Consider the following 10,000-nt stretch of genomic DNA (forward strand, 5'->3'; position numbering starts at 1 on the left):
TCCAGCGGTTTCTTGGACACGCAGAGTAGCTCTGGTTTTATGAGCTCCCGCTATGCTGTCACACTGTGATCCCATGTTTTACTTTGTTTGTGCAGCTGTTTTAGAGAGTTATTGGTCTGAGCACCTTCACTGTAAAGGTCACAGTGCTGTCCTGACATAGTTAATGCGTTAGTTACTCAGGTACTGAGATTCAGGGTTTACAGAAAAGTACGTAGGGAGCAGTCAGTGAGGTTTCTTCCTAGACTGCAGGCCCCGAAATGTGTAACTACCAACATACTGTTGCTGTTAATCACATTCAGAGCCAGACTTGGACCCGAGAGGGAGTGTGTTATCATGAAATAACGTCCCGGCTGTGATCTGGTGGCCGTAGATCATCACAGCCGTGATGTTACTGGTGATCTCTCACTCCTCGAGTGCTCTACTGCTTTAATACAGCAGCTAAATAAATACAGTGAGAAATGAATAAACGTGGCGTTTAATATGTTTTAATGGTCAGTTCCTTCCTCCTAATTAGAGCTCCTTAACGAGCAGCTTGTTGCTACATCAGAGTAACGAGCTCCGCCCACTCGCTGCACAGCCGGCAGTTCGTTCTCCAGCTCCTTACACTAAATTCCCAAACTGTCGTCTCCACTGAGCAGCTTTTCAGTCGGCAGCTGTGACAGAAGAGCAGCTGAACAACCTGGAATCAGCCAGAAATGAACCCAACACCATTCGCCAGACGTGTCTGATCTTCAGAGTCGGACCAAATCAGACTGAGCCGTAAAACTGAGCCAATATCAGGTTCAGCTCAGTTTGGTCAGGTTCTCCAGATCAGTATTAATGTTGTTTTGTTCCAGCCGGTCTGTAAAGCTTCTTACAGCCCGTTTAGTTTGGCGAATGGTGTTGGGTTCATTTCTGGCTGATTCCAGGTTGTTCAGCTGTTCTTCTGTCACAGCTGCCGACTGAAAAGCTGCTCAGTGGCGACGACAGTTTGGGAATTTAGTGTCGTCTCGTCTTCAGAGTCGGACCAAAACGGCTGTCGGTCAGATGTGGTCTTAACAGCGTCCGTTTTCTGTTTGTGACAAAGTCAGAAGTAGAAACGTTCAAATGGCTCGAGCGACTCCTACAGCTGTCAGAGTCGTTGCTTAGCAGCGGCGTCTCAGCGGAGTGATAGTGTTTGTGAAAAACCTGTGATGTTGTGGTGAAATAACCGCACGGCTAGAACGGCTCTCAGCCAATTAGCTTGCGGGGCCGGAACTCACTGTTGTACAATGTGCGATAAAATGTTTGTTTGTTCACAAAATAAATATCAAGAATTACTAGTAATGAATTTGGAAGTGTCCTGCCAGCATGTAGATACCAAATAACCTGTTTGTGGGCGGCCCATTGATCAGTCAGTCAAAACCATTAATAGACAATAACTCAAAACATCTGCAGGCTAATTGACACTGATTGGCCTGAGACCCTGTAGTGTGTTAGTAGTGCTGCTCTTTGGGTTTCTGGGGAAGTCTTGGCTGTTTGGGAGAATATAGGGGAGTTCTGAGGAAAGACACTCTGTGTGGAGTGGTGGGGGGGGTGATTTCCTGGATCCCCATCCTGCGGATGGTGTGCGTGTGGGTGTGCGCGCAGTAGATCACGGCTCAGTGCCACACTCACACAGGCCAACAGCACTATAGAGGGCATGAATGCCTCTCATGATGTGATCCTCACTTGGAGTGCTCTGCAGGCTTTGTGACAAGGTGATTGTGTAACTGTGTGTGTGTGTGTATGTGTGTGTGTGTAAATGTGTGTATATATGTGTGATGGGAGTTGTAATGGTGGTGATGGTAATGATTGGTGATGGTAATGATTTTCATATTGGGGATGGTGGTAATGAATAGGGTGATGGTGGTGATGGCAGTTATGAAGACATTGACAGGCCTTATAGTGATATTGATTATAGTGAAGGTGCTGAAAATGGTGACGATTGTCAATGATGATGATGATGATGATCATTATAGCAGTGATGTTATTGTGATGATAGTGGATGATGGTAAGTGGTGGTGGTAATTGGTGATAGTGATGTTAATTTTTGGTGATTGATGATGGTGGTCATGGTGGTGATTGATGTTAATTATTGATTATTGATGATGGTGGTTATCATGGTGATGATTGGTGATGATTATTGGCGATTGATGGTGGTCATTATGGTGGTTGATTTATTGGTGATTGGTGGTCGTTATGGTAATTATTGGTGATTGATGATGGTGGTTATTATGGTGGTGATGATTGGTGATGATTATTGGCGATTGATGGTGGTCATTATGGTGGTTGATTGATTGGTGGTCATTATGGTGATGATTGGCGATGGTAATTATTGGCGATTGATGATGGTGGTCATTATGGTGGTGGTGATGTTGGTAAACGATGATACTGTTATGAGATGACTCGTGACTTATAAACACACACGGGGTCAGATTACCTAAAGCGGTCAGCACATGAAAATGGTCAGCACAAGCACACAGACCGTCTCGGTTCTGCGACCTGTGACGTGGTTTCGGCGCATTCTTTTCCTCACCAGTGGTTGTTTCACCGATTGTGCAAATTCTGCACTCGCCAACGAGCTAATTAGATTAGGCCCACAGAGAGCAGAACACAGCCAGTGACAACACACTCTCCACACTGTTTACCTCCTCTCTATCGCTCTCATCAGCAACACGAGCCGAGCTGCGTTTCCTCAACAGTTTCAGGACTCCGAGAACAGTGTGAGACAGTCATGGGGTTTCTATGAACACAATTTAAAACGTCCCAAAAGAATTTCCCACCAAAATCAATTCAGTGCCTTTCTTTTTTTTTTTTGCGTATTGCGAAGTCAGTTCAAAGGAATTGAGCAACAGCCGTGTTGGGCAAAACAAGCAGGGATTAATGGTGATGGTGATGCTTGTGTGACTCGTCGACTTCAGCAGAAGAAGGTGGATGAAATGCTTAACCTCATTTTCTGGGGATGTTTTGCTTTGTCCGTCTGAATTTTTCATGACCAAATCGTAAGGCAAATTATTCAGAAACTGCGTGAAATAAATATCAATTTGCATATTTTTTGTAAAAGTTCCCCTCAAATTAAGAGTAAATGTGATCACATATTGATAAAAGTTTACAATTCACTGCTGAAAACCCAAAATCTCCGACGCTCTGTGTGTTGTTTTATTAAAGTAACGTTTCCAGAGCAGATCACTGAAGAGACGCCGTCTGTTTATAGTTTAGAGCCCAGATTTGGGGAAAAACCGGTCGACTTTCAGTAGAAAAACTGAGTTCAGCTTCTTTTATTATAAGGGTTTAAAATGACGTCACCGTCTATTAGACTGGAGAGAAGAGCTACAGCCTCACACGACGCCCAGCTTCTGAATGGAGCTTATGGAGTATGAACGTTATGGAGAACATGACCAAGTGCGGTTTGGAGCCACCAGTGGTCTCGAGGTGTTGAAGAGGTTAAAGTGATTTGTGGAAAGGTGAGAGCTGAGAATGACCCACCACCCAAATAGTACCTGCTCTGTGAGGGTCCATGGGGGTCCTGACCACTGAAGAACAGGGTAACAGAGTATCAGAGAAACAGATGGACTACAGTCTGTAACTGTAGAACTACAGAGTGCAGCTATACAGTAAGTGGAGCTGATAAAGTGGACAGTGAGCGTAGAAACAAGGAGGTCTTTATCTGTAATTAATTAATAAAAAAAAAAAAAAAAAAGAAAAATAGAAATTATTTCTGCTATCTCACTTTTTTATTGCATGAAATCTAACTGCCTTCGAGTCACAGTGTGTATTGAATAAAGACCCCCCTGAAATGAGCATCATTGACATGACTCCCCTACTTATGACATGACTTTGATCCCTGGTGAAGTGCCTGTATATTACGCAGTGCTGTTAGTTCTGGGGCAGTCGTGGGCTGGAGGTTATGTGACTGAGGTGCCCTTGAGCAAGACACCTAACCCCCCAGCTGCTCCCCGGGCGCTGCAGATAGGGCTGCCCACCACTCCGGACAAGTGTGCTCACTGCACAGACGGGTTAAATGCAGAGGTAAAATTTCCCCGTTGTGGGACTAATAAGAGTCACTTAATCTAATCTAATCCAAGAAATACTCCTTTGAGTAGTTTTGACCTGTGTGTGTTTTTTTTTCTACCTTAACTTGCCAGAACTGATTTTTCGTGATGCTTCTGAAGAAGTCAGTCCTGTTTAGCCGAGGCCAGAGCAGAACGGGGCAGATAAGGCCGAGAAATGAGGAAAGAGACTTTTAGGAAACCTTCCTGGAAGTTAAACACCACACACAACCACACACATGTAGACACAGTTGCCTTTGGTTGCACTAACAGGCACAGTTGCTTGTCTGAACAGGCCTTATTAGCCTGTTGGCTGTGTATTCGAATAGGCTGGATATTGGGCTCCAACATCCAGAAAAGCCTTTGCAGTACTGACACTGCAGAATGCTGCGATATGCAAATGAGCCTCTAACCAATCACAGTGGTTTTACTGTGTTCTGTGAGCGTCTTGACAAATCAGGTAATAATGCAGAACACTTCATTTCTAAATGAACACCTACGCTCTAAAAAAGAACAAGGTTCTTAAAAAAAGATGGTTCTTCAGTAAAGACAGTGGTTCTGTATAGAACCATAAACACTAACAAACCCATTTTCATGCTTAAGTGGTTCTTTTCATGGTAAAGTAGTTAAACTTGTGTGTGTGTGTGTGTGTGTGTGTGTGTGTGTGTGTATATGGTTCTACATAGCACCAAAAGGGTTCTGCTATTGGTACGATGTCAAGCTTGTAACAGTAGAACTTTTTGGTGCTATATAGAACCCTTTTCAGAAGGTTCTGTATAGAACCATATACAGCACGTTCTCCATCAATCCAATGAACTGTTTGACTATGCAAAGAACTTCGTACGTATGTACATGGGTTGTGGAGTGTTTATGGTTCTGTTTAGAACCATTGTCTTTAGTGAAGAACCCTTGAAGAAGCGTGTGCATTAGTGAAAACGTTGAAGGTTTAAGAGGAGGAACCAAACCTAGTAAGAGCTTATGAACTGCCTGTAGGCGAGTTGGACCAATCGGATGCAAGCAAACCTCAACGTGTTGTGACATCACAACCACAGCTTACTGGCAGTTCGGCTCAGTATGTTCAGGGGTCGAGTCTCAAGCCAGAGAAGGTGGATATTCTGGTCTTCCTGGCCAAAATAAATCAGTTTATTAAATACAGCAGTTTAAATTTCAGTTCAGTTAGATATTCACCCCAAATCGTTCAGCCCTAAGATGAACTGTTAACCATGTCCTGATTTGGAATCGCTGTTGTTTTTCAGTTACTCAAAGGTGCCTCACCGTCTCTAATCGGGCAGCCTTGGCTGAATGAGACTTTAGCTCTGGACTGAATTGTAGCCTCTTTGCCGTGTCTGAATGAGCAGATATCATCACTGCTTGCTGTGTTGGTCCTACAGACTCTCAAAGCTGTTTGCACTACCAACAAATGAAACATGGCTTGTAACACTACGGTCACCCTCCTGACCACAGATCACCTCACTCTGTTTCTCCTGTTCCTGTTCTCATCGGCGAGTTGGTCCGAGTGGTCTTATGTGGGGGTGGGACTATTCCATCAATCAACCAACCAGCCAAGCTTTAAACTCAGGAGACCCTTGTTTACAACGTAGCTGAGTAGTACGGGAATCAGGCACTGAGAAGTTGTACAGTAACAATAAATGTTATAATTAAATAATAAAAATCATAAAGTGTAATAAAAAAAGGTACAAATAAAACCATTAAATCAATAAATGATTAAAATGTACAATATAATAGCTTATCAAGTAACAGCGCAGATGAGGATAATATAAATAAAAACTTGAATAAAATTAAATAAAATAAATAGATGCAAGACAATATTGACAATAATAAAAATAATACTAAAAAAAGAAATGAAAGAATACAAAGAGTGATAAAAAGTAAAGAGATGAAAGTAAAGTAAAAACAAATAGCTAAGGCAGTTAAAACACACAGTCATGATAAAAGTTAAGTAAAATCAAATAAAGCAGTTTCAGGCTGGGCGGAGGTGAAGGGTCTTAAGGGAAAGTGTGGGTACTAATTCCTTAATTATTACCCTGCGTTCACACCGGCAGCGACTTTTCACCTCTCGGCACCCAAATCGTCGGTCGCGCTCTGCTGTTTCAGCAGTCCTGTTTTTTTTTTTTTTTTTTGTGAACAATTGTTTTATTGTTTCTTTTCCTTTTTTTTTTCCCCAACCCTCCTGGTTCCCACCTCCCCTACTGACAGACCCCCCCCCCCAAACAAATCAATATACAGTCACATATAAGAGAACATTGCTGCCATCAATCTCCAAGCAGTCCTGTTTTTGATATAACAAGGGAAATAGGAAGCGGCCAGGCTCCTCATAGACCAGCTCTGTTGGTAATCTCCACATTGCTTCGCTCCATATTTACATAAAGTTAAACTCCCCTCAACTCTGACGGGTCACCTACATTCGCGCCACCTCCTCTCCTGACCTCCGGCCTCTTTGTCGTGACGCGACGCTGACGGTGTGAACGCAGAGTAACAACGATGTTGAATGTATAACAAAAAAATAATCTACTGTAGTTAAACTCGATAATGCCCAGGTATATAAAAGTAAAGAGTAAATATTTAATAGATAAAATTGAGAAAGAGCACCGGACTAACTTTACTCAGAACTCTCCAGAACCTTCCTGAAAAATTTTCAGACACCCCATAATGAAGATATTAAAAATGAAAACTGCTGTTAAAACATAAATCGGTTTTCTAATTATTTTAATCTCGTTCTTGCAGGCAAACAGTAAACAGGTACTAAGTATATCCTTTGAATACTGTTCCAATGACCAATAAATGGCCAGTACATTTCACCAGACTTCTCTTCTCTGTGTAAACAAAACATTTGAGACGCAGTCATTAGCTTCATGCTAATATTACATGGGAATTCCCACTGATAGGCTAATGAAACAAGCGTTATGCTGGGGTAGAAAGATGAACAGTGCTGCTTATAAAGCAAATTAAAACCAGCTTCTAGATGAAACATTGCTACGTTAAGTGTGGGCATGAGTGGCTGGCATCCTCATGATTTTACACTGTATATTTAAACTGTATATTTTACAAGCGTCAAGTTAACGCGGTTCAGTTAATCGCCCCACTGAGGATCGCTTACGGTGTTTGTGTGGGTTTGTGTATCAATAACAGCCATAATTCATTTTACATGACCACTTTCCACCATTCTATGTCGTTTAGAAGTAATGTTTTTCTTACTGTACCTTTAAGACTGATATGTAAATGAGCTCCTGTATTGTGCCTCATTTGAATAAAGCAGTCCAGCCTGAAACACTCCTTATAACTTCAGTGGAAATGGGTGGGGCTAAACCTCTGTAGGCTTAATTGGGTTAAAACAGTGATTTTAAAAAGGTGTTTTTGCTGTTCAGTTTCCATATTGGGACTGTAAGGACTGCGCAGTGTTTACATCCTACATTAGACTCTTTCACTTAAAATAGTGAAGTGTTTTGCATGATATGAGCTCTTAATGTTACAGTAATCTGATCATTTTGAACTGCTTTTTTTCCCCAACTGCAAACTGAAGCATTAGATGACTGTAATGGTTTTTAACAGTGGGTGGAGGAAAGACGCCGGGGCAGGGGGTGAAGGCGGAGAGCTTACTTTTATTGTCAAACAAAACACTCACTACAAAATAAGGCACGGCTGGCAGGGGACTCTTCAGTCCTCTTTCGCTTCGGCTCGGCTCGGCTCGGTTCGGTTCGGGTCAGGTCAGCTCTGCTCTCACGCCTTCACGGGTCTCCTCCTCTCTCTTGGGGCTCTGCCGCCAACTACAGGGAGAGATGACTATAAGTAGGCTGGCAGAAACAAGGCACAGGTGAGCATCATCAGCTACTTAGCCCGCTGGTTCAGCCGGACCGGCTCCTCAGTATTCAACGCTCGGCCACGCCCCCTTCTCCACAATGACATTTAAGATAAGCGCACAAAATAGAATTTAAAAAGCTAAAAAAGGGCTATTTATGGGCATTATGTTGTGGGTATAATGCTCATTTTCTGTCCCATATGTCTGAAATACTGCTCAAAGTGTGTTAATATCACAATACAAAGGTACAGATGAGCATTCAGGCATTATTTTAACAATGTCTCACTGTCAGTGGTTCATCTGTGTTTGGTATGTTGGTATATTTGAGTGAAGGTCTGTTTTGTGTATGTTTGCAGGGTTAAAGACGTATTTGATCTCTGCGAGGAAAGTGGGCTCACAGTGTGGACATTCTCAGAACTGGGAGCACCGGGACCGTCTGGGACGAGACATCGGAGAAACACTCAGTCCATCTCCACATATACACACCTCAGAACTCACCCACTCCGCCATGGCAGAACACGTCAAGGTAGGTCCCACCCACATCTACGCTCTCTCTCTCTCTCTCTCTCTCTCTCACACTCACACACCCTCACCCTACACAACGATCAGGCGTAACATTATGACCACCTCCTTGTTTCTGCGCTCTGTCCACTTTATCAGCTCCACTTACTGTATAGCTGCACTCTGTAGTTCTACAGTTACAGACTGTAGTCCATCTGTTTCTCTGATACACTGTTACCCTGTTCTTCAGTGGTCAGGACCCCCATGGACCCTCACAGAGCAGGTACTATTTGGGTGGTGGATCATTCTCAGTGCTGGAGCAACACTGACATGGTGGTGTGTTAATGTTGTGCTGGTACGAGTGGATCAGACGCAGCAGTGCTGCTGGAGTTTTTAAACACTGTGTCCACTCACTGTCCACTCTATTAGACACTCCTACCTTGTTGGTCCACCTTGTAGATGTAAAGTCAGAGACGACAGCTCATCTGCTGCTGCACAGTTTGTGTTGGTCGTCCTCTAGTCCTTCATCAGTGGTCACAGGACGCTGCCCACCAGACACTGTTGGCTGGATATTTTTGGTTCTCAGTCCAGCAGCGACACTGAGGTGTTTAAAAACTCCAGCAGCACTGCTGTGTCTGATCCACTCAGACCAGTGCAACTCACCACCACCAATGTCAGTGTTACCTCAGTGCTGAGAATGACCCACCACCCTGACAGTACCTGCTCTGTGAGGGTCCTGACCACTGAAGAACAGGGTAACAGAGTATCAGAGAAACAGATGGACTACAGTCTGTAACTGTAGAACTACAGAGTGCAGCTATACAGTAAGTGGAGCTGATAAAGTGGACAGTGAGGGTAGAAACAGGCAGGTGGTCAGAATCTTAGGCCTGTGTATGTTCGAAGGTTTATAAACACCCACTCCTCCAGCATTTCTCCTCAAATCAAAGCCGCTAACAGGGAGATCGTCCCTCTTCGCTGCAGTAACAGCCTCTACTACTCTGAGAAGGTTTAGCCCTAGATGTTGGAACACTGCTGTGAGGATTTGATTGCATTAAGATGCAAAAGCATTAGTGAGGTCAGTTAGGCAGGGCGGTACACTACACGACTTTTAAAATCTTATGGGGTTTCTGAAATGAACAGCGTCTGAAACGATGCAGCTCTTCTGCCTCCACACTCTGCTGTTCAGGTGGCGTTCATGCAAGTCTCTGGCTTTTTCTCCACTCTTCTAGCTCTCTGATTGGCTGTGGTTTGAATCACTTGTTGAGTGAATCTCTGACCTTCTCACTCTACAGCACTCATGAAAGTTTTGAGTTGTAAATATCAGTGTAGTAACATGCCTGATAGGGCTTCACTCGTTTGTCCTCTCACACTGCTAGATCATCCACACTGCTCGCCAGCCAGGCAGCACTCACTAGCAGTGATGCTAGCGTTCTGCTGCCCAGGATCTGTAGAAAAACCGAAACAGGCAGGTTAATTTTTTTGTTTTATTTAGTGAAATACATCCTTCTACTTTCTAAAATGAAAGACGAGTGATTAACTTTGTTTTTGTTGAGCACCATTTGCTCCCGTGTATTGAGGACCCCCTCTTGGGCACCCTCTGCTGCTGTGCAGTCCTGTTTTTGATATAACGAGG

General features: G+C 43.6%; 1 protein-coding gene across 1 annotated transcript in view; it reads left to right on the plus strand.

Annotated features, from left to right (window-relative positions):
• The window catches only part of adcy9 (adenylate cyclase 9), a 74,228-nt gene that overhangs the window by 37,731 nt on the left and 26,497 nt on the right, over positions 1-10,000 (plus strand). Inside the window, exon 2 of the mRNA XM_017719720.2 lies at positions 8,223-8,392. Within this exon, the coding sequence (XP_017575209.1) occupies positions 8,223-8,392 (170 nt within the window). The remainder of the gene's footprint in view (positions 1-8,222; positions 8,393-10,000) is intronic.

Source organism: Pygocentrus nattereri, chromosome 25 (genome assembly GCF_015220715.1).
Source record: "Pygocentrus nattereri isolate fPygNat1 chromosome 25, fPygNat1.pri, whole genome shotgun sequence".
Classification (NCBI taxonomy): domain Eukaryota; kingdom Metazoa; phylum Chordata; class Actinopteri; order Characiformes; family Serrasalmidae; genus Pygocentrus; species Pygocentrus nattereri.